The sequence below is a fragment of the Setaria viridis genome, chromosome 9 (genome assembly GCF_005286985.2).
Source record: "Setaria viridis chromosome 9, Setaria_viridis_v4.0, whole genome shotgun sequence".
NCBI classification, from domain to species: Eukaryota; Viridiplantae; Streptophyta; class Magnoliopsida; order Poales; family Poaceae; genus Setaria; species Setaria viridis.
Genome location: NC_048271.2, coordinates 30,835,846 through 30,860,406, shown reverse-complemented (window position 1 = coordinate 30,860,406; position 24,561 = coordinate 30,835,846). Strand labels below are relative to the sequence as shown.

General features: G+C 45.4%; 3 protein-coding genes across 3 annotated transcripts; 1 reads left to right on the top strand and 2 right to left on the bottom strand.

The window, feature by feature from the left end:
* The first annotated feature begins 10,852 nt into the window (after positions 1-10,852).
* Positions 10,853-11,905, top strand: LOC117838591 (small heat shock protein, chloroplastic). Its single transcript, XM_034718674.2, has 2 exons — positions 10,853-11,109; positions 11,434-11,905. Exons 1-2 carry the CDS (start codon positions 10,920-10,922, stop codon positions 11,778-11,780), a joined length of 537 nt encoding a protein of 178 aa, XP_034574565.1. The 5' UTR covers positions 10,853-10,919; the 3' UTR covers positions 11,781-11,905.
* A 3,029-nt stretch (positions 11,906-14,934) lies between these two features.
* On the bottom strand, positions 14,935-18,941 carry LOC117838589 (uncharacterized). The gene is made up of 2 exons (XM_034718672.2): positions 15,670-18,941; positions 14,935-15,584 (listed from the first exon to the last, which is right to left on the bottom strand). Exons 1-2 carry the CDS (start codon positions 18,806-18,808, stop codon positions 15,256-15,258), a joined length of 3,468 nt encoding a protein of 1,155 aa, XP_034574563.1. The 5' UTR covers positions 18,809-18,941; the 3' UTR covers positions 14,935-15,255.
* A 1,245-nt stretch (positions 18,942-20,186) lies between these two features.
* On the bottom strand, positions 20,187-23,997 carry LOC117838590 (uncharacterized). The gene is made up of 2 exons (XM_034718673.2): positions 20,805-23,997; positions 20,187-20,728 (listed from the first exon to the last, which is right to left on the bottom strand). The coding sequence occupies exons 1-2, from the start codon at positions 23,872-23,874 to the stop codon at positions 20,382-20,384; spliced, it is 3,417 nt and encodes a 1,138-aa protein (XP_034574564.1). The 5' UTR covers positions 23,875-23,997; the 3' UTR covers positions 20,187-20,381.
* Positions 23,998-24,561: the final 564 nt, after the last annotated feature.

The following is a 24,561-nucleotide window of genomic DNA, read 5'->3' as shown; positions in this document are numbered from 1 at the left end:
ATGCCACGCCTTAGCAACCGATACACCACCTCCAATGGTCGTTGTGATCTTGTGGAGCATGATCAACCAAACCACTAGGGTAATTCCTGCAAGCAATCGACTAACAAGAAAGAACAAGTAGAACAAGCAACTCAATTGAAAATATGGAGATAAAAACCAATTGAACTCACAAAGTTGGGGTTCTGAATCGAGTAGAATGGATGGTCTAGTCAACACACACGTCTACCAGGAAGTAGCAATGGCTAAACTTACAACAAAACCAAACCCAATCTGTTTGTGGCAGCTCTAATCCTTATTAATACCTAGGAGGACAATCAAAGGGGTCCTGGTGTCGTGCTCCAACCCTAGGACACGTCCTTATTGGACCTGACTTGATACAAGGCCCATCGGGCCAAAATAAGGTGACGCAGCACCTTTGATAGAAAAATCTCTCGGTAGTAAATTGATCATTGCAGCGTCTCAGGAAAGATATAGATATGAGCCTGGATCCATATGAAAATAGACTTCATGAGAATTCCAAAGAGTACTTGAACGTGAAAATAGACTTCATGAGAATTCCCCCCGAAGCCAAGTAGTGGGACTTCTGCTGGCTTGAGAAAGTGTGGGTCAATTTTCATCTCCCTAAAGGTGTTTGCGAAGATGATATCCGCAGAGCTGCCATTGTCCACTAGGATCTTCACTATCTTCCAGCCAACAATGATGGCCTCAATCACCATCGCATCGTTGTGCGAGGCTGTTTTCGATATGAAGTCTTCTTCTGTGAAAGAAATTGGCATGTGTGCCCACTCTGGCTTAGCTGGGGGACCATCAGGTATGATTGTGTTCACTTGCCTGAAATAATCTCTTTTTTGCCTTTTGTTTTCAAACTCGAGGGAAGACCTTCCGGCAATTGGCATCATCATGTCATAGGTTGGTAGAGCATTTGAGCTATCCTCGCAACGTTCGGATTGTGAGGACCCCCTTGTTTTGTGGGTTAGGCTTAGCTTTTGAAATTTCATTGGGTAGATTTGGTGGTGGTAAGGGTATCTCTTGGAGAGGTTGGGAACGCACAAAGTTTGCAGCCTGCGAGGTTAATTGAGTTTAGGGGGTGAAATTGCAGTGAGTGTTGCAATGCCATGGCGGGCTGGAATGTTGCAAGGTTGGGGCTTAGGTAGTATGATGGTTGTGGCTAGAAGGTGGTATGGTGGATGATTTTGGGTGCTTGGGCCGCCTTCTTTTCTTCGGCTATTCTTTCGAGAGTCTTTAGCGCCTCAGGGTAGAAATCAATTGCATGGTCAACCTGTTTGCCATGAAACGTACAGTAAAAGGGTCTTTGTTAGTTACTTTGGTTACTTAGCCTCGGAGGCCCTCTGCCTCGACCTCTTCCTCTTCTAGCATGGCCACCCCTCTTGCCGTTGACAAAGTTTGGTTGGTGTTGGTGGTTTCGGTTTTGGTTTTGGTTTTGGCTTTGGTTTTGGTGTGAGGGTTGGTTACCCTCAATCGCTAGCACTTGTTGGGTTGGGTGTGAATGGTGGTGTTGCTGGTGGTTGTAGGGTGAGGTTTGCCAGTTTCGGTCTTTCTCGGTTTGCCTCTGGCAGTTTCTCTCCACCACCCTCCTCCTATGGTCTTCATCCGATCTACAATATTTGTCCAGCTCTGCAAACAGGGTTTCCATTGTTTTTGGCTTTTTCCTTGATAGCTTCGAAGCTGTTGGCCCTGGATTGAGCCCCTTGATGCAGGCCGCTATGGCCACGCTGTCCTCCACATCTGGAGTTTGCAACTTAAGTTGGACAAATCTTCTCACATAGCTTGCTAGAGGCTCTTTATCATTTTGCACACAGTTGAACAGGTCCCCCTCATTAGTCACGGCTCTATGAAAGCCTTGGAAGTTTTGAATCAGCTTGGTTTTAAGATCGACCCAACTATATACGGACTGCGACGGGAGTAAAGAGTACTAATTTAGTGCTGCACCCTCGCACGCTATAATGAATGACTTTGCCAATCCACATCATCTCCCCCTGCCCAGGCTATGGCTATTTCATAACTCATGAGGAACTAGCGAGGATCTGTTTGGCCATTGAACTTCGGTAGTGCAACTACTTTGTAGGTTGTAGGCCATGGGGCTGTTTGCAAGTCTAAGGACAGTGGGGAACTTTTGTCGATAGTTGTGTGTGCGCTCGTTGCCACTGGGGTGTTGTGCCCAACGAGGCTAGGATTTGGGTATATGATGGGTGTATCATTGGTGTTGAAAGTTTGAGGTGGTAGCTGCGATGGCTGTTGTGGTGTGTTGCGCAAGTATTGCAACTCATTCAACTCTTGCTACAACTCTACTAGTTGCCTTTTAGCCTTGTTTAGTTTTGCCAGCTTGATGGCTTCTAGTCTTTGTGCTTGGAGCTCTTGAGCAAATTTCTCTTTTTCTTTCTTTAACGCCTCTAGCTGTTTGAGTGCCTGTTTCACTGAGGGGTTCATCGTGCGTGATTGTTTGCTGCAGTGTTTGGCTCATGGTCCCCACCTCAACTCTCCCTTTCTGTGATCTTGTTCATTGATTAGCCTCAATTCTTTTTAGCTTTTCTGCCTTAGCAGTGTTAACTTACTCGACCAAGACAAGTTGCCTTTCTTCCCCTGCCTCATCTTTGGTGGTTCTCTTTTTCTTCTGAGGTGGCATCGTGGGTTACTTAGTGGCTCAGAACACGGTGGGCGCCAATGTTGGGAAATAAGTCTTAGGGAGACTAAGGCATGACAATGTTGGGAAGCACTCATGGTTCAACTCGAGAAAATGAGCATCCATTTACATCGGCGTAGGGCTCCCCCTTTATAGTGTCTCGGAGGATACTTTACATTCCACAATTATCCTTATTCAACCACTACATTCCTAGAATATGCTATACACAAAGGTCTTTCGAAGATTACTTGTACGACTTGGTCTCCTCCAGCGAGTCACGCTTTTCACGGCTCCAATCAGCCTCGCGAATTGCACTCTCAGGTGATTTCGCGAATCACTCTTTGTTCACGTTTCCAACGCCTTCACACTTTTAACCTTGAACCCAAAGCCACTTTAGCCTCGAACCTCGAGACCATCCCAGCTTCGCACCAGAGAGGCGCTAACCTCGCACCCTGATCCTTGTTTCAACAACCCTGCATAAGACAGTAAACAACTCGGCGCTCGAGGTCAGCTTCGAGCACTCGATGTCAAGCTTAGTTATTTTCTGGTGATCAGTGGTTGCCTCTTGGCTTCGATACGAAACTCTTAGCAGCGTTACGAGGCTAGAACTACTCTTCACGCCAGATTGATCCCTGAGGTTAGGGACCCTTGCCTGAAGCTACTTATTTTGTGGGGTTAACTTGAACGCGCTAACTGTAACGACCTTGACGGTGACCATCTTTTTTGGGTGATCCCCAACACTCCCTCCGCCTTCCTCCCTCACCCTCAGCTTCCTCCACCTCCAGCCCTCCCTCCCCCTCCACCGGCCCTCTCCCTCCCTCCCTGGCCTCCCCTCTCCTCCCCCTCCGTTCGCCCCTCACCTCGTGCCTGAGGTGGGGCGAGGCACGGCGGCGACGACCATCGGGGCACGGAGTGCCCGGCGGGATGCGAGGCCGGGAGCGGCGGGATGCGCCGACGAGACCCGGCGTATGGAGCGGCGATGGCGGGATCTGGCAGATGGAGCGGCGGCGGCGGTGGGATGCGGGCTAGCGGCAGCGGCAAGATGCAGGGCTGGGGGCAGCGGGATGCAGGGTCGGGGGCGGCGGGCGACGGTGGTAGATCGGCGGCGGCGGGGGGCAAGAGCAGGGCTCGATCTCGGGGGGGGGGGGGGCAAGGTGCGGGTCGGGCTTGGGCCAACAGGGTGTGGCTCGAGCGGGGTGGGATTTTTTAATTGTTTTCAACCGGTACTAAAGGCTACTAAAGAGGGATTCCCAACCGGTACAGAAGACCATTTCTTTAGTAGTGCATCCATGTAATAGATCTGTCCGGCCGTGTCGTCAAGCGCCTGCCCTTTAGCATCACAAAAGGCAAGTACTTTCTGCACTCGTGCCCTGACCAGGTGTGGGTGACGTGGACGGAAGCTGCTGCCTGATCGATCCTGTTACTGGGGCTGCCTCCCACTTGCCCAAGACTGTTCTAAAACTGCTTCCTGATGTCCGTGAGTACTACTACTCCTCCAATGGCTGGGACTCTGATGACGAGGGGACTGAGTGCTGTGCATTGTGGTTGGGCGTGTAGATTCCACGGGAGAGTCCAAGGTGCTCAGGCTAGTATGTGCGCCTTACATGAGCATGGACAACTTTGCCGAGCACCACCCAGTCAGTAGTGTTCTTACCATCAATGGAGGCGATTGTGCTCAGTGGAGAGCGACACAGAATCACCCAGAGTTTCCCGTGAACATGCATTACATGGATAGAGGGGTGCTTGTCGGTAGCACCGTTTCACTTCTGCTCGAATTTGAATCCAGGAACCCATGGTGTTGATGTAGATTGTATCGCTTCTTGCGACCTCGAGGCGGAGGAATGGACTAGTATCCCTGGCCCGCGTCCGGCGGACGATATGTATTCCATGTACTATGATTCTACTTTAGCTGAGCTTAAGGGACCTGGTTGTAGTCCACTACGGTGGTTTCTTTGAAACAATGGACCTGTGGTTTCTAGCAGATATTGAGAATCGCCAATGGGAGAAAAAATTCAGCATATGGGCTGAATCTGTTCTCCGATCCGAAGAGTTTACGAAACCTTTGTTGTTACTGGATGATGGGAGGATTATCATCTTTCTTGGAGCCAAGGGAGTGCTGCTCTTGTATGATCCTACAAACGACGTGGTTTCAGAAGTCGAGACACAACGTCTTGGTGAAGTTGCTATGTATGCAGGAAGTCTGCTGAGTTTGCAAAGTGACGCCAAGGTGGAGTAGCATAATCATTGTGATTTCATAAATCTATGTTTTCTTTGGTGTACCTACAAACATTATGGGTTTACAAGAAGATCACATAACTGGATCACTTTATTTGTCCAAGGCAGTGGTTTGTGTGTGCTATCTGTAGAAATTCTTAATGTTACTGTTTATAGGCTAGCAAGTCTCATTTTGTCTCGTCAACTCCGCCAAGTTTGTGGCTTCATTTTCACTATTGTTTTCTAGTGAAGTAGGTCTAGCATGTATTCTCCAACTTTTGGCCTGGTTTTAGACACTACGCAATTTAGCCTTGAAGCACATTGCTTTCATCGCACTATCTCTCTCATCCCGAGATCAGTTCTTACCAATTTAAAATGATATGTAAAAACTATACATCGCATATGAATTCGCTTGTGTCGCCTGAAGGAAATTAACGGACCAGAGGGACTGATTTCAGCTCATAAAGAGTGAGCGCCCTCCGCTGGGTTACATTTTTGTCAGCCCAACAACACATCCAGCCCGTGTCTTCTTACTTCTTTTTTCAGTTGTTTGTCGTAAAGGAGGCAGCCCACGGCGGTTTTTTTTTCGTTCTCCATTCTTTCCTTCTCTTTTCCTTTATTTTTTTTCTTCTCTCTTCTTCTTTTATTTTTTTTACCATTTTGCGGTTACACCCTTTTTCTCATTCCTTTTTATTTTTTTTTCTCTTTTATTTTATTTTCCTTTTTATTAATTTAATTCCTATTTTGTATTATTCTTTTGTTCTATTTATTATTATTGATTATTATATTATTTTCTCTTCTTTTTAGTTTTTTTAAATTTATTATTAATACAATATATCTGTTCAATATTATTTTATCCTTTAATTTTTCTTTGATACTAAATTGTTTTGTTTAGATGTATTCTTTTATTCTACGAGTTTGTGTAATTTGTTCGATGCGCACAACCTTTTGGGTACCTGAAGTAGTGTTTTATGCGTGAGGCTCGCAGAAGACCAAGAACTCGAAGGTGAATTCGAACACACGATTTAGACAGGTTCGGGCCGCTTATGTCACGTAATACCCTACATCCTGTGTGTTAGTTGGATTGTATTGATTGATGTTATTTGGAGGGGGTCCTTGCCTCGCCTTATATTGCTGGGGGCAGGGTTATAGGTCATTTGTTTACAAGACTACTGGTCGGATTCGACTACAGAGTCCTACTCTAATTTGCTACGAGTAGTTTTTCTAATCCTCGACTAATTCTTATCCTCCACGTAGACCACACCGACCTGTACCGTAGTCTCCATGTCTGACACATCTCGGTGTACAGCCCTGTACTGTAGGACAAGCCTCCTGGTGGGTCCATAGATGTATGGCCGACACATCGTACCATTTTTTATTCGTCATGTTTAATTTTTTGTTCGTGGGAAACAGTAACTTGTTCGTGATGTTCGAGTATTTGTTCACATTAGTTAAATCTAATTAATCCGTATGTTTAAGATATTTTTTAAAAATATTATCCATACATAGTCATGTGGGAGCTTGTTTTGAAGATCTCATCGTAATAAACATAACGGTGCAACTAAAATTTAATTTGAATGTTCGGTTTAGGAGTTATGACTTTTTTAGTCTTATATCTGCATGCATGTGTGTTACATCATCATTTTTGTCTTTTTTGCATGCATGCTTGCTCTCTCCATTAACTCTTGCATGCATCGTGCATTTTCTTTCCACTAATTGTTGCATGCATCGGTAAAGTGGGGAGGCCCTTTACCACCACGTGATTAATTAAGTGGCCACATCTTCCTTCAGTCGCTAATTATTATGTCTGGCAAAAAAACGTGCCGGCCCACTGATACCTTGCACGGATGCGCTAATTAGAAGGCGATACATGAAGATTTGTCGCTTCCGGCAACGTATAACTGCGCCCTGAGGCCCTTGTTTAAACTCCAATATGGAATCCCACAGTCCCTTTCCTATTATTTAAGTGCTTAGTATTTATAGTTGGTCCCGGATGGGCATCCTCCCTCTCCGAAGCCATGCCAGCACCATCGCGGTCGCTGCTGCTGTTTGCAATGCCAGGATCGTCGTTGCTGCCGCGTCGGACGCCTGATTCGTTGACTCCGATTTTGGTGGTGCCCAGGTATGGAATAAAATAAATCCAATCTCTTCCTACCGGCAGGATCTGCCCAAGGCCAATCTAGGTCCAGTCGTCCACCATTTGCCGATGCTGCCGCTTCTCGAATTCGCCAGATGAGGTTGCTGCATCATTCCATCCATCCACACCGCCCGTGGCTGCATGCCGGAATCCATCGCATCGCCATGCAGCCGTCTTTCAACATGCAGGCCAAGTTCCACTTCATGGTCTTTGGCAACGCCGTCATCCTGTGGGTGGTCCACCGACCACCGCAGGGATCCATCGAGCCCATCATCTTCTCTCTGGAACCAATCGCATCCAAGATTCAACCTCGTCGGAGATGCTTTCACAGAGGGTTTCATGGCCCCACTTCAACCTCTGCTCCTTCAAGTGAAGAAGCCCTTCTGCCCGGCGTTCCTGGTGCTAGTTAACGGCAGAACAGTCACCGGCGTCGTCATCCCCAAGAGGCCAAGACCATGCATAGAGACACCTTCTTGGAAGGTTCTTTTGTAAAAGTTTGTGCTATTCTACACTCTGCATGAATTGTAGCGTAGTATTCTACCCTTGCTGGATTGCAGCAACTAGTTCTGATTATCAGTCAAAGTATTCATAAACTAGTGCTAGAGCATACAACTGTCATATGAAAATGCTCTATTTATTTGTGTATAAGAATAACAGATAACTACTCTGCCTTCATTCAGGAAAAATAGAGGTCATATGCTATTTCATAAAAAAAATAGAAATGGTGCCCTCTTTGATTTTGTTTTCTAGTGTTGCTTGTGATTGTTCATTGTAGTGTCTCAGACTCTGCTTTTTCTGCCCAAAAATAAAATGTTACCAGCTGGACGTAGTTCCAGGTGCGTAGTTGCAACATAAACATGTGGTACCTTAATTAGTCTGCTTGACATTTAGTTGAACTGTGGGCCAAACCAATTTAAGCAGTAGTTTCTTTGAGAATAGAAGGAACATCTTCATCATTTTAACATGTTTAGATAATTTCAAAACAATGAAATTAGAAACGACTGCATTTTCAATGAAGGGTAGCCCTCAGTGCAAAGAATGGCTACTTAAATTCCACCTGGGAAGATAGTTGTCATCCTTATGATGATGTCACAGGCACTGATAGTTGTTATGTAATTTGTCACATTAGAATTTTGAAAACAAGGCAGTGAGTTTTAGGGGTTTATTTTTTCCGGTAATTCTCCTTATTGTTGACTTCGGGAGGTATTGCAAAATTGATTTATTTTTCTTTTGATTCAAAGGCAACCGGTTTCTCTGGTCTGTCTCAATACATACAAAAATATCGCTTGTTCTTTTTCTGGATTGAATCAAAACGTTTGTTTATCAAGTAAAAGTTTTAATTACGGGGAATGTGGCTGTGGCCTGTGGGACAAGAATGTGGCCTCAATCGTCTGACCTTGATCATCTTGTGACAGTTCCGCATGCCATAGGAGAAATTGGACAAGTAGTATTTTGTCGTAGTAGTGTGCTGTGAAAGTGGACCTGACATATTTTGGTGTTTGCTCCTCTGGACACCCATTACCTATATGATACACGGTGCTTGTTGTTATTTACTTGTCTTCCATCTTCACGATGCTACTCGGCTGCTCCTCAACGGTTTATCATTGTTGTTCAGATTTACAAGGAACGTTTATTATGCTCTCTATCTTAGCTGCATATTTGCATGCTCTCCTCTGCTTTTCTGTGTTCCTGCACCATGCTACTCGGCTGCTCCATTCTACAACCAGGCAGTAACTTTCTTGATACAATGGCTAATTCAAGAATCAAGAATGCAGCTCATCTTTTGGGTGTTGAAAGAACGGAAGTGTGAGATGGTTTATGGTTTTTTTTTAATGTAATCTCCTATGTACTACCATGGTATATGGCAATGTGGAAAGAATTCAGCTATCAGTACTTATTAGGACAAGCTAACCAATCTTCCGTGGCAACCTCTTGAAGTTCCTCATTAATTACCGTGCCTTATTTCGTTCATTCGGAGGATGTATCCACTAGTTCCAGTTCATTTGACTATTGAACATTTTCTGGTTGTACAAAGATGGTAATTCATTTTTTGCTACATACGAAGAATTCAGTCGAAGGATATAGCCATTATTTTCTCTACAATAAATCAGGGCAATGAACACCACGTAGGAACCAAAATTAATTAGATTCACTATTTACTTGATTGTTTCTCATTCCACTTGACTCAATCATCAGTGGAACAGACTCCATGTTCAGAGAGAAGGGTTACAGAGGACAGCAGGTAGATATTTCTTATATCAAACATGTTTATTTGTCTTTTTTTTCCATTTCAGATTTTTCATAGAAATTTGTGATACAAATCGCTGTTCCTAGTATTCTTGCTTGATATTGACTTCAAAATTAGCTGTGCCAAGGATAAGCAGTAAAAGATAGAGAAACCTCCCAAAAATTTATCCGTACCTGTCCTCTAGCTTGTTATGCCAAAATTTTCCAGCATATTATTATGATATCTAGACGAGAACAGGAAAAATGATGTGAAATTCAAATCGTGTATGAGCTCCCACATGCTTGGGTTTAGACTTTTGTCAATTTAGTCTTCAAGTACACAATAGGCATAGGAACATGTCTTCGTTAAGTATAATGATGTCATTTCTGACAGTCTACAGATTGATCATATCTTCAAGAGATAGAGTTGCTTTGCACGGTTGTATGTCCGAAGTTAATTTTTTGAACCATCGCTTCTACTTTTGTACAAACTCGTATACTTAGCGCATCGTCGATTAATATAATATATAACTGTATAAGCAATGATTTTTGAAGTAAATGAGCTTCCTTGTGACAAGATCAAGAGATTCCCATCTAAAGTGTAACCCCTAGAATGATTAGCAATTCTACTTTTGTATAAACTCGTATACTTAATGCATCGTCGATTAATATATAATATATAACTATATAAGCAATGATTTATTGAACTAAATGAGCTTCCTTCTAACAAGATCAAGAGATTCCCATCTAAAGTGTAGCCCCTACAATGATTAGCAATGATTCCCTAGGTATATTATATATATTATATTTTTTATAGATCTTTTACGGTACACAATACTACTAGTTAGTAGTATATAGTATATATAAGATCTAAATATTCATGATTATAGATGATTTAGTAATTATTACATGTGAAAAGTGATATTTCAAATGGAATGGACTTTTAAACTTTATGCTAGTGTCAAAAATAAAATTTTAGTGATGTCATTTGTGTTCTTTTACCATGATACCCTTATACTACCTATACTACTCATGTATACTACCCATACCACATGTGAAGGTTTCAGTAGTATACAATTAATATTGACCGTCGGATGTTTGTATACTGGTTATTTTTTAACACTAGTATAGGCTAGTATTGTGTCCCGTAAAAAGCTCATTTTATAATAATGATGTTTTCTCTTATAAGTTAGCCTGCTGGACCTGATAAATGACATTGCCGCCCATTCTACCCTGCAATGGAACATGAGAACAATCGCCTTCTTTCCTTATTATCGTGTGCATGCCAGTGAATTCTCTGCATTACCGAGCTGGGGAGAAAAATATTCTCTATTGTAAAGTGCACCAAGAGATGAAGTACAGATTCGATATAAACCTGCACAGAAACCGTTCTTCTTTGGCATTGTAAACTAGGAGTTTTTTTTTCATATTTTTTAATGATATGTCACTGCTTGTCTGGAATTGTACGGTGTCTCCTTTTAATGTAAGTTAGAGTGGTAGGGAGAACATCTACCACAACAAGTTTCGAATCATTTCAGCAGCATGGCTACTTTACAAAAGCTCCAAGCAAAGCACACAGCAGCAGTCAGCCAGATAGTTTCCTTCAGACCTCTCTCGCTATATATCTGAACTGCCCAGATTAGAGCTACTTCCATTGCACCAGCGAAGCTAGTCACTAGTGAAGTTATTGGACACGAAACAATGTCGACAGTTACTTCTCACACCCTACTGAGCCGGCCCACCATATCTTCTGCTGGATTATCCTTTGGTTTTGTGAAACCAGCAGTGGTAGGCCTCCCTTGTGCCTCTGCAGGGAAGAACAGGCCTCGTTCCATCTGCTACTCTGTGGATACCAAGAGCGCCGCCCATCAATTCAACATCTCACCAGTCGGTAAGCTCTTGCCAGTTTATATTCATCCATTATGCTTCATTTTTTTCACAGTAACGTGCATTACTTTAAATGAGCAAAATGTAAGACTAATTCATCTATAAAAAAAAAGGATCTCTGTTGCGAGTGAAGTGTAGCAATAGCTAAACTATTGTTTCCCCCGAGTAAAGCTCTCTTATACCCTGTAGTGGAGTCAGTAGTACCCAAGTAGGAGAATAAATTGAGGAATTATCAGTTGAAATTCCTATTCACTGTGCTATCTGTTGAGTAAACTGTGATTTGAAATGTGGCAACTAAATTTTGTTCTCTCTTTATCGTGGACGGAAGCCCTTGTGCATCCATACATGCCGCCCACGTCAACCCATCGATGGGAGATCAAGGATGACGGCAAGAATGTCAAGCTGACATTATTCCACATGCCGGTGGGTGCCAAGCCAGACGACTTCCAGGTCGTCATTGAAGACGACGTACTCGTAATCAAGACAAAACCCAAGCCGCCGGCAGAGCAGCAAGGAGTACCCGACAGCAGCATCTCGTTCCACATCCGGCTGCTGGTGCCAAAGGGGTATGACAAGGAGAACGTCCGCGCCGAATACCAGCTCCGGGCACTGGTGGTCACCATCGCCAAGGTCAATCCTGCATTCACCAAGGAGGTTCCTATCGATGGGAAATAGGAATGCAGGAACCCTGTTTCCTGGCAATGTCACGTCCATATTTCATTGCAATAGGTGTGCATGTGGTTTATCAATTATCATGAGGCATACCGATGAATAAAATATCTGCAATGGCATTATGTGAAGGTGATTTTCTTGAAAGATTGGTCAATTATGCTAGTTATTCAGGATTTTATCAGGCAGGCAACGTGGGCAATGTGGGATGGACTCAGCGTGGTGTCACAGTGAGAAACCTTATTAATGTTTAGTGCAATGAATTGGATTCCAAACAGGATATTCGAACAATTTTGATTTGCATGCACCGCAATGAAATCTGATCAGCCTTTTGTTTGACATTTCTTTTTTTTGAACGAATGGGCACGGGATAGTGCCAATTTCATTGAGATAGTAGATAATTACAGATTGTTACGAGAGAGATACAAAAGATTCCTTGTCCTAGCACGATTACTCTCTGGATAAGAACAACGCTAGTGCTCTCGCCCCTGCTAAAATCCATGTGTCTGCCTCCGCTTTGATTTGTGCTAGCAGTGAGGTTGCGGCCATCCCTTGATGGTTGAAGATTCGTCGATTGCGTTCCTTCCAAATTTCCCATATAATCAGCAGGCTCATAGAGCAAACTCCTTTCCGAGGAGTTTCGGTCCTTGTAGTCATATTTATCCACCACTCTAGAGCATTGGCAGTTGGGGTTGTTTGACATTTCAACATATAGTTGATGTTTTGGCTGATCCTTTCTCTTGCTGAGTTGCTGATCCTCTGTTATAAGCGGGCATTGATCCTCAGTGCGCCCGGCGGACGATACGCGATAGAGCCGGGAGGACCTGAGCGGCTCATTTTTTTAGTAGATTGAAGCTCTAGGCCTCCAGCCATACCATGTTGGCCCGATTTCTGTGCAGAATATATATGACGGGGTCTTTTATCTGAACCGAGCCAGTCAAATCGTTGGTTCACGAGTTTTCCAATTCAGCCGGCTTATTAGTTATCAAACAGTATTTTCCTCTTACAACAAATCAACCGTTTCAGCTTTTCAGCCGGCTTATAAGCTGAAGCGAACAGGCCCTCAATTGGAGATCCGGTCCGATTTCTTACTCTTTGTGTGAAAAGTAGGATCTCATTGGTCAAGAGCTACCCGTCATCTTCGCAGCCGCGTGGTGCCAGCTTTGGATGCCTGCTAGATTGGAAACGCGGAGGAAATAGTATCTTTCCCGCCTTCGCAAGCGGCCGCATCACATGATTGAGAGGGGACTTGTCTCAGGTTAGCAGGTGGTACTGTGATTGGTACTGTGATCATGTTAGGAGACGCTAGACTTACCTTCATGGTTTTTTTTTCAAATCACACAATACACACATAGATGCTCACATACACACATGCACTCTTGCTCCTACAAACACACACAACACTACCCTTACGAGGACCTCCGAAAGACTGAGCCGGCAAATCCTCAAGATTGATGAAGTCACCACTAGCGCCTCGTTATCGACGAGCACGTCACCTACCACCGGAAGAATAGCGCCGGTCAAATCCTGGAATAAATCCAGAAAAATGAAAGAATATCACTAGTTAAATCATTGAATAAATCTAGGAAAATGCGACCATCAATACCGAGTCGAGGACTCGAACCCTCATGGCAGCTGAGCTATGCTCAGTTCTCCACGATGGATTGTTTTCATTAAAGTTATTTCACACAATTTGTAGGAAAAAAATTCTAAGGCACGGTAATTTGCCGATGTTTCTGAAAATCAACATGATTCTAAATACAATATTTACTTGCCATTGAAAAAATAGACTGCATTAGAATATTTACCTACTCCAATCCAAATTATTTATCACATTAATTTTGTTATATGTCAAATTTTTCTAACTTCAACCAAGTATATAGATTGTAACATCTTAATTTAGCCATATTTAAAACTCTCTAAAAAAATTAAACTTTTCAAAATTTACAACACATCTTAAGTGATAGTCTTTATTTTCTAATTAGAAACCGATAAAAAAATATTTGCGTAAAAACTGGCACATATGTGTGCGTTTGGTTGCTTCTAAAATTTTGGATCTTTCCAATCATTCAAACTTGCCCAAATTTGAAAACACAAAGAACCCTAAAAACCCATCGCCGGCCCATAAGCCCATCAGGCCCTTTTGCTTTTTCCTCCCTTTTGCCTTCATTTTTAACTGAGTTTCCTCCTTGGGCCGCATCAGGTTCAACTTTGTTTTCCGGCCCATAACTGGTCAAACCGCGCCGGTTTCTCGTTTATCTCCTTCCCCGTCCGCTGCGGCGCTGTAGAAACCCGTCGCCGCCGACGCCAAAGCCGCCGCCGGCGGCGGCGGCGGCGAATGCAGTGCAGCCCCACCCGGAACTTGCGGCGGGCATCCATGACCAACACCCGCGAACCACGGGCTACCTATCCCCAGCCACTTCACGCGCGCCGCGCTCCGTGCTTGCTCCTCACTCCGTTAAAGTAGCCTTTCAGCTCCGTTAAAGTAGATTCACGTCAGAAAGAAAGTCTCTCACCGTCGGTAAGGAGTGCTAACCGAAGGAGAGGGTGCATCTTCATTTCAGTAAGTTTCCAAACTTTAATTTGGTAAGTGAATCTATAATGAATAATTTTGCATATTAGGTGGTACTATCTCTGCCTATATTTTTTGCCTGTTAGCAACTGAAGATTTGTTTAATTTTTCTTCGGCCTTCTAGACTGCAACTCAGATAAGCAGAATGCAATAGAGAAACAAACTGAACAAGATTAATAAAAATAAGAACAAATTATATTACAGAACATTACTTTTAAGGAGCTGATCATAGTGACATTGTCCAAACCGAGTTTACTCACACTCTGAAGAGAAAAAACAGTAGTTTCGATTTTCAAAATGCTCCAACATGTCATAGTGAGAATGGAACCTTTCATCTTAATTAGGACGATAGGACTGCTACAATAGTTTAATTTGTCAACCAGTCAGAAAAAATGCCAGTAGAGTGAGGTGTTAGCTCTGGTTCCTGTAGACAGAGACACAGAGTAGTGCTTGGGACTGAACATACGTCTGAAAAGTAAATAGTTCATATCATGACAACATTATACTGCTGAGGTGGAAAGGATCAGGAACAAAGTGCTGTAACGTTAACTCGTTTAAAAATAAAACATCACAGTAGAGAACCACAAGGACAGAACCACCATTATACCAATAATGAACTATATCTTTTACACAAATATATACATAATTTTCTTTATGCCGCTATATGTTCGAGCACATGTTACGAACTTTCTTCTTTAATGACTAATAGAACTTTTTTGCCAGCAAGAAAGTTTCCAACTTTAAGTTGCTACTCTTGCAAACAGTGGAATGCTGCAAAACTTTGATTTTTGAATGACCAGTTACCGTAACTTTGGTCCACTTTTTCTCGCTGGTGAAAACTTTCTGAACTGTACAATTCCATCAAAAGACAAGCCATGCCATAACACTGCTGGAAACTTCTCCATATTCTCATTTTTCTATTTTCAACAACATATTCACCACCTCTCTCATGGAAGGCCTAGACTGGCAAGCCACCTGCGTGCATGAAACCGCAAGATCTAGTAAGTCCAGAGCCTTTTCTTGGTCATCTTCAGGCCAATACATGATCTCCTCATCCATGAGATCTATGATGCTGCAGCGATCTGCTTGCTTCAGTTTTGTTCTAATCCATGTTGCAATGTCCACACCATCTTCGAACGAAGGATCCACAGGCATCTTCCTGCATAGGAGCTCAAGTAGCACTACTCCGTAGCTGTAGACATCGCTCTTCTCAGTTAATCTTGTAGAGTATCCATGCTCTGGGTAAATAATATGAACATGTTAACCCTGAAGCTAAGGAGCCACGGTGATGTGATGAAACAAATATAAATTTAAAGAAGGTACCTGGAGCAATGTAGCCAAGGGTACCAATGACAGCAGACACTGTTGCATTGGCATCTTCATCATGGACAATTTTTCCCATGCCAAAGTCTGTGAGCTTGGGGACTAGCTCAGTATCCATTAGTATGTTGCTTGATTTAACATCCCTATGAACAATCATGGGTACACAGTCATGGTGCAGATATGAAAGGCCTTGTGCTACACCAAGGGCAATCTGATGCCGGATCATCCAGTCAAGGGCCACTTGAGGCTTCCTTTGATGCAATAGGTCAAAGAGTGTCCCCTTAGGCATATATTCACATAAGATAAGGCCAACACTTCCACGGATGCAGTAGCCATCCATCCTGATGATGTTCCGGTGCTTCACTGTGTTTAGGATCTTCATCTCAATGGGGAACTTGTATTGGGATAGATCAACGGTCTTTACAGCCCACTGCTTTCCAAGCTTACACTCTGTCCGGTAGACTGTGCCATGCCGGCCTCTTCCAATGACATATTTCTCACTCCAGTTGTCTGTTGCCCGAAGGATATCTTCATAGGTCAGGTCTTCTGGCAATTCCTCTGTTGTGTCCAGGCTACGGGCAGAACCACGACTTGCTGATAAGCGCTGCGATCTCTTCACAATGTAGTAAACAACACACAAGACACCACCCATGACAGCAAGTGTCGACATTAGCAATGCCAGAATAATGCTTCTGTTCCTGTATTGTAATTTCTCAGGTTGATTCCTGAAGCGATGCACACAATCTGACTCTAAGCACAATTGAGGATTGCCCAAAAAGCCATCAGGTGACTTTTCTGCAAGCTTAGCCCAGCTACCAGGGAGCTGACCAGAGAGCTCATTGAATGAAATGTTCACTACCAAAAGTGAAACCATATTGCTCAGTTGAGATGGGATTGAGCCGGACAATGAGTTCTTTGACAAGTCAAGCACTTCCAGATCTTGAAGTTTGCCTAGGCTACTTGGAATTTGTCTGGTCAATCTGTTGTGGCTAATATTAAGAGCTTTGGACAGGTACTGAAGTTTGCCTAGGCTAATAGGAATTGCTCCTTCCAAACAGTTTTCACCAAGCTGAAGCTCAATTAGATCCTGTGTTGCAGTGAAGGAGTCAGGTATTGTTTCAGTGAGGTTGTTTTTGCCAAGTAGAAGGTTTTGCAGGCTACCAAGTGTTGTGATTTCTGCAGGTATACTTCCACTGAGCAGGTTATTCCCAAGATCCAAACGGAGAAGATCCTTGCAATAACCTAATTCACGTGGTATCGGTCCTGTAAGCCTGTTTGATGACATGCGCAGAGTCTCAAGCTTGCTTAAAGCACCAAACTCATGGGGTATTGGTCCTGAGAAGTGGTTATTGGAGAAATCAAGCATTGTTAGATTGTGCCATGAACCAATCACACCCGGTATCATACCTTTGAGCAGATTGCCACTAATGTCCATGTATGACAGTCCTCTGTTTGTGCCCAAATTTGCAGGTATGTTCCCACTGATCTGGTTGTTCTTCAGAATGAACCTCCAGAGAGACTCACATTCAACAATTTCAATGGGGAAGCTTCCATTGAACTGATTGTCTCCAAGGTCAAGAATGCTGAGCTGGCCTCCAGTACAAAGACCGGGGGGAATTTTCCCATGAAAGCGGTTGCCAGTGAGGTCGACCTGAGCTAGTCCAGGTGTCGTGTTCAACCCCAGGGCCTGTGGCAGCACGCCGGTGAAGTTATTGCTGAACAAGGAGATCTCTCTTAGCTTCCTCAGTTGAGTGATCTCTGTAGGCATCTCGCCGCTAAGGTTATTCTTGTAGAGATAAAGCCCCTGCAGTTGGCTTAGCTTGCCAATCTCTGGTGGTATTGTCCCGGAGAGGCTGTTGTTCTGGAGCTTGAGCTCAACCAACTCCTGGCAGTTTCCAATTTCTGGTGGAATTCTTCCAGAAATTCCATTGTGAGCCACAGAGAACATCTGTAATCTGCTAAAATTGCTTATGAACACCGGAATTGAGCCGGTGAAATTGTTGCCGTCCAAATAGAGCATCGTCAGTGACTGACACTTCCCAATTGAATCTGGTACAGTGCCTGTGAACCCGTTATTCGACACCGCCAATTCTTCCAAACTCTCAAGCTCACCTATGCTCTCTGGCAGCTCCCCCACGAATTTGTTGTCGTCAAGGTAAAGCACCTGCAAATTCTGCAAGGATGCGAAGAAATCCGGCACCTTGCCGCCAATCCCATTGTAGGATAGGTAGAAGGTGGTGAGGTTGCCGCAGTTGGCGAGGCTCTGGGGAAGCTCGCCGGCGAGCTGGTTGGTGTAGAGGCTGAGGTACACGAGGCGGCACCGCGCGGGGAACTCTGGCATTGGCCCGGACAGATTGTTGCAGCTCAGGTCTAGGTAGCTAAGCGCCGGGAGCGCGGTGAGCTCTGGCGGTATGACGCCGGAGAGGGCATTGACGCTGAGGTCAACGTACTCGAGGACCGGCGAGCCCGAGGGCGCGGCCGCAATGTCCCCGGTGAGCGAGTTGTAGCTGAGGTCGATCTTCCGGAGCCGGCTGGAGGAGAGGAGCTCCGGCGGGACCGCGCCGGTGAGGTTGTTCCAGCCGAGGTGGAGCGCGGCGACCCTGGAGCACGCGGCGAGCGCGGCGGGGACGGGGCCCGTGAACCGGTTCCGGCTGAGGTCGAGCTCGGCGAGCGCCGGGAGCGCGCAGAGCCGGGGCGCTGACACCGCGAGCGCGCCGGACAGCCCCGCCCCTGAGAGGTTTACTGCAGCGACGGCGCCGGCAGCGGAGCACTGCACGCCGAGGAACGCGCAGTGGCTTGGGGTGCCGCCGCGGCCCCTGCTGGTGGTGACGTTGGTGGCCTTCCACGACGGGCGGAGGACGCGCCGGGAGGCGGGTGGCAAGGAGGCGAAGAAGGCATGCAGGACGGACGCTTCACTGGCGCTCGCGGACGATGCCTCCGACGGCGTCGCATTGGAGGCGGCGACGGCGAGCGTTACAAGGAGGAAAAAGGCAGCGGAACGAGACATGGCGGGAGGGAGCCGTACTGTGCTGCCTTGTTGAATTTGGTGCGGGAGGAGGGTGCAGGCTCCTTTCTTTGGCGTGCGGCGCTTTGAAGAGGGTGGGTGAGGAGAGGGAGAGACAGAGAGAGCGATGGCCATGGCGGCGGCTGTGGTGGTGGCGGCGACATCGGCGAGTGGGAGTGTGGACCCTGCCGAGCTGCACGAGTGGGGGATCAGGGGATGCTCGGAATGTTTGGCGGGTTTGTGCCGCAACCTATTATTAAGACTTTCGATGTTCAAGGAAACACCAGGTCAGTTATTTGGATAACTGTTCTTGCTCTAGTGTTTGGCTAGCATGCCTCATCAAAAAAGGTTATTTCAACCACACCAAAGCACTTATGATGAGCTAGTATGTAGAGTCATTTCTTAATGAAAGCCCAACCGAGTCATAGGCATTATAAAAAAACTGAGTCATAGACATGCACCACCACGTCCTTACAAAAAAATACAAAATAATCTTACAATGGAGCACGATACCAACTTTTGTGAAAGCTTTAGATGGGTTCAATCCTTGTGTTCATTGGTATTTGACATGTGTCAGATTTCCCTCAACAAATTTGACCAACAAGAAGATAGTACGATTTGTGCACGAGGTGAAGCAGGAAGTGGTGACTTGATAACCACGAGTGCTTCCAGAAAGATTACCAATACTCGTAGCACATTGGAAACAATTCTCTATGGTGAATTTTACAGTACAGCGACCTCCACCATCCTGCATAACTTAGTTCCTTCGCCAGGGTGCTGCAGGAGGGCAGTTTAGGAGTTTTTATTATGGATGGCAGAGTACCTTGGTCATCGCTAGTTGCAATATTGTGTATTTGGGGAGATCTAAGTTCATCCAGATATGCAAGTTCAATTTTTTTGGATCATTTAGTTGATCTAAAATTTTCTAAAACGAACTTCAATGGTATGCCATATAATTAATCTAGGGAAATAAATGAACTAAAATGACATGTTAATGTAATTAATTAGCTGAGCTAAAAAACCCATTGGATACCTACATGCATCCTAAGTTCATCCTAACAAAAGATAAGTGCTTGCCGGCTAATTAGTAGAGTCGATCGGAATGCAAGAAAAGTTGAGAAGCATTCCTATTCAAGTTATGACTGCATTGCACTATTAACATGTTCAATGGTATGTGAAAATATTATAGTACTGTCGTTTAGGGGAAAAGAACACAAACACAAAACTGCATGTGCAAAAAATTAAAAGTTGCTCCAGAGAATCAGAAGCACAAAAACACCGCATAGCCTTTTTATGATAGCAAATATTACCATATATGCATGTGGGCTGAAAATTGATAACTTGAATGGAAGAGCAAGCTGATCAATCTCCTGCTCCAACTGGGAAATTTCCATTGTCAGTGTCCTATTCTTACCTTGTCCTGGCCGAGATCCTGACGCTAAAGGAAGAACAATAAACACAATTGCAGGGTAACTAACGAAGGGAAAGAACATTAATAGTGATAGCTCAAGCATACAATCAAAATAATTTATTCTGCAAGCCTTGTCATTACAGTTTCTGGGGCAAGTTTGTCAATGTCTTACTCAATATTCAAGAAATAATTACAGCACCCTTGAAACAAACTGTACAACTGTGGTTTCCCTTTCGCTTGTGTATCTGTATTCATTATTTAAAGGCACTTGATCTCAAAGAACTATATTCAGAACATCTATTCATTTGTTATGTATTCATCTTCTATTCTCATCAGGGTGCTCACCACCTCCCTCATGGATGGCCTAGACTGGAAAGATACCTGCGTGCAGGACATTGCCAGATCTAGCAAGTCCAGTGCCTTTGCCTGCTCATCTCCGGGCCAGTACATGATCTCCTCATCCAAATAGTTCATCAGGCTGCAGTGATCTGCAGACTTCAGCTTCGATGTCATCCATGCCACAATGTCCACACCGTCACCAAATGCAGGATCCACAGGCATCTTCCTGCACATAAGTTCCAGTAGCACCACACCATAACTGTAGACATCACTCTTCTCAGTCAATCTCGTGTTGTATCCGTGCTCTGGGAATAAATGAAAACACATGTTAACTTAAGAAAATGTGATGTTGGAATGTGAATTTGAATGAAGGAATGTTACCTGGAGCAATGTAGCCGAGGGTGCCAACGACAACAGACACTGTTGCATCAGCATCATCATCATCTATGATTTTCCCCATGCCAAAATCTGTGATCTTAGGTACCAAATCGGCATCCATCAGTATGTTGCTTGACTTGACATCCCTATGAACAATCATTGGCACACAATCATGGTGAAGATAGGATAAACCCTGCGCTGTACCAAGGGCGATCTGATGTCGGACATTCCAGTCAAGGGCCACTTGAAGTTTCCTTCCATGCAATAGCTCGAACAGTGTTCCCTGAGGCATGTATTCGGAGAGAATTATGCCAAAGTTTCCACGGATGCAGTAACCCTCCATCTTGACGATGTTCCGGTGCTTTACCATGTTAAGAATCTTCATCTCAATGGGGAATTTGAACTGGGACAGATCAACTGTCTTGACTGCCCACTGCCTTCCAGGAGCAAACTCTGTCCGGTAGACAGTGCCATGCCGGCCTCTTCCAATCACATACTTCTCACTCCAGTTGTCGGTGGCACGAAGGATGTCATCAAAGGTTATGTCTTTGGGTAATTCCTCTGTCGTGTCCAGGCCACGCACTGAGACATGTTTCGCCAATTGGCGCTGTGACCTCTTCACCATATAGTGAACAAGAAACAGCCCAGCAGCCATGATAGCGAGAGCTGACACTAGCAGTGCTACAATTATCCGTGTATTCTTCCTTATACGTTTCGCAGATTGGTTCCGGGAGCAAGGTGCGTTGTTAGACTGTATGCACAATTGGGGATTCCCCAGAAACCCTTCAGGTGATCGTTCCGCGAGCTTAACCCAACCAGCAGGAAGCTGACCAGAGAGCTCATTGAACGACACATTCACAAAAGAAAGTGCCATCATGTTGCTCAGCTGTGATGGAATCGGACCAGACAAAGAATTCTTTGACAAGTCAAGCATTTCCAGCATCTGAAGGTTGCCGAGGCTACTTGGGATTTCGTTGCTCAATCTATTGTTGCTAATGTTTATAATTTTGGAGATGAACTGAAGTTTACCTAAGCTTTCAGGGATGGGTCCTTCCAAAGAATTGGCACCAAGATGCAACTCAAGAAGGCCCTGCGTCCCAGTGAAGACGTCTGGGATCTTTCCAGTGAGCTTGTTTCCAGAAAGCATAAGAGTTTGTAGACTATCATGTGCTATGATCTCTGAAGATATGCTTCCATTGAGATAGTTGTATTGAAGATCCAAACGGACAAGCCTTTTGCAATTTCCCAACTCATGTGGTATTGGTCCAGACAGCATGTTCGACGACAAGTTCAGATTCCCAAGAATGCTTAGAGCACCGAGCTCACGTGGGATTGGACCAGAGAATCTGTTGCTAGATAGATCAAGCACCGTGAGGTTGCGCCATGAACCAAACACACTTGGTACCCTCCCTTCAAAAAGATTGCCACTCAATTCTACAAATGACCACCCTGTGTTTGTCCCCAACTCTGAAGGTAATAAGCTCCCGCTGAATAGATTGTTCCCTAGAATTACCCTCCAGAGAGACTGGCACTTCCAAATCTCACTGGGAATAGCCCCAGTAAATTGGTTGTGCCCAAGATCAAGAACGGCGAGCCGTCCTCCGGTGCAGAGACCAGGCGGGATTTCACCACGGAAGCGGTTACCAGTGAGGTCAATCCGCTGAAGTCCTTGTGTTGTGTTCAATCCCAGGGCTTGCGGGATCTCACCGGTGAAGTTGTTATATGCCAAGATGAGCTCCCTCAGATTCCTCATAAGAGTAATCTCTGCAGGCACCTCTCCAGTCAGGTTGTTGTACGAGAGCGCCAGCTCCTCCATGTAAGGCATTTGCCACAATGCGGCAGGCACCTGCCCGTGTAGCCTGTTGCCAAACAGGGACAGCACTTGTAGCTTTGTAAGCTGGGTGATCTCTGGTGGTATAACCCCGGAAAGGCTATTGTTGTGGAGTTCAAGCCAGGTCAATTCCTGACATTTTCCTATTTCCGGTGGGATTGTGCCAGTGATTAAATTGTCCTTGATAGTGAACCACTGTAAGCTGACGAGATTGCCTATCGCTGCTGGAATTGATCCGGTGAACCGGTTGGAATGCATCCAAAGCATTGTCAGTGAATGGCACTTTCCAATCGACTCAGGGACAGGCCCGGTGAACCCATTTGCCGATACCATCAGCTTCTCCAAATTGACAAGCTCACCAATGCTTGCCGGGAACTCGCCGGTGAAGGAATTGTTGCTGAGGAACAGCTTTTCCAGGCCTGGCATGGACGCGAAAAAATCGGGAACGGAGCCTGAAATCTTGTTGTTGGATAGATACAATCTGGTCAGGTTGCCGCAGTTGCCGAGGCTGCGCGGAAGCTTGCCATCAATCTTGTTGCTGTCGACGTTGAGAAATTTGAGCACGCAATGCACCGGGAAATCCGGCATTGGTCCGGAGAGTTTGTTCGTGCTCAGGTCCAAATAGCTGAGGGCTGGAAGCGCGGCGAGCTCGAGAGGGATGGCGCCGGAGAAGTTGTTGTTGCTGAGGTCGAGGTACTGCAGAAGCGAGAAGCCACCGGCGGAGGGCGCTGGGATCTCTCCGGTGAGGGCGTTGGAGTTGAGGTCGATATTTTTGAGCTGGCGCGAGGAGAGCAGCTCCGGTGGTAGGGCGCCCGAGAGCCCGTTGCGGCCGAGGAGAAGCGCGGACAGCGCGGAGCACGCCGCGAGCTCGAGAGGGATGGCGCCGGTGAAGTTGTTGCCGCTCAGGTCGAGCGCGGCGAGCTCCGGGAGCGAGCAGAGCTGCGGCGCGGAGGCCGCGAGGTCCCCGGAGAGCCCCGCCCCGGAGAGGTTGAGCGCGGCCACGGCGCCGGCCGCCGAGCAGGTGACGCCAAGAAACGCGCAATGGGGGCCAGCCGCGGTCGAGTTGCCGTTGCCAGAGGCGGCGGTGTTCCACGACGGGAGGAGGAGGCGCTGGGCCGCTGGTGGGAGGGCGGCGAGGAAGGAGAGGAGGACATCGGCGGAGGAGTTCGACGCCGGCTGCGTAGCCGAGGTTGCGGGTGGGATTGCAATGAGTAGTAGGAGGGTGAGGAGGGTGAGCGACATGTGTGTCAGGAAAGAGCTGTGGCTTGACAGCTTTTTTGCTAGACGGATGCTTCGGGCCGCGCGCGCGAGTGGGATGCAGGTGGATCAGTGGATGGGTGCTGATCTCAAGGAGGGAGGAAGAAGAAGGAGGGCAATGCGTGCCTTGCGTCAGATTGTGCTGCCATCAGCACCGTTATGTTGGTAGTTTTGAATTTGTTAACGAGGTTTATGGGCCTGCGATTCGGTTGTCATGTCGGGATTTTGGTAATTATCCGGCAATCAACTCTGTTGCCTAGAAGTGAATTGTTCCGATCAAGCATAGCTCATGCTGATCTAAGGGTGATTCATGTCCCATCGAATCTTTGGAGACTAATTAGAAGGACTAAATATGAGTTAATTATAAAACTAATTAGAGGTTAATTCGTGAGATGAATTTATTAAGCCTAATTAATTCATGATTAGAACATGTTTACTGTAGCATTACATTGTCAAATCACGGACTAATTAGGCTTAGTAGATTCGTCTCGCAAATTAGCCTCCATCTGTGCAATTGGTTCTGTAATTAGTTTATATTTAATACTTCTAATTAGCATCTAAATATTCGATGTGACAAGAACTTTAGTCCGAACTAAACAACCAAACACCCCCTTATTACTATCTAGCACAATGTTGCTCATCAAATTCATGTAGAAGACGTGCACTGCAACA

What these genes read in the sequence shown, in the direction of transcription:
- LOC117838591 (XM_034718674.2), top strand. Translation starts at nt 10,920, where the DNA reads ATGTCGACAGTTACTTCTCACACCCTACTGAGCCGGCCCACCATATCT. An exon ending in ATTCAACATCTCACCAGTCG is followed by an intron (nt 11,110 to 11,433) that starts GTAAGCTCTTGC and finishes CGTGGACGGAAG; the next exon opens with CCCTTGTGCATCCATACATG.
- LOC117838589 (XM_034718672.2), bottom strand. Translation starts at nt 18,808, where the DNA reads ATGGCCATCGCTCTCTCTGTCTCTCCCTCTCCTCACCCACCCTCTTCA. An exon ending in CCTTGGCTACATTGCTCCAG is followed by an intron (nt 15,585 to 15,669) that starts GTACCTTCTTTA and finishes TTATTTACCCAG; the next exon opens with AGCATGGATACTCTACAAGA.
- LOC117838590 (XM_034718673.2), bottom strand. Translation starts at nt 23,874, where the DNA reads ATGTCGCTCACCCTCCTCACCCTCCTACTACTCATTGCAATCCCACCC. An exon ending in CCTCGGCTACATTGCTCCAG is followed by an intron (nt 20,729 to 20,804) that starts GTAACATTCCTT and finishes ATTTATTCCCAG; the next exon opens with AGCACGGATACAACACGAGA.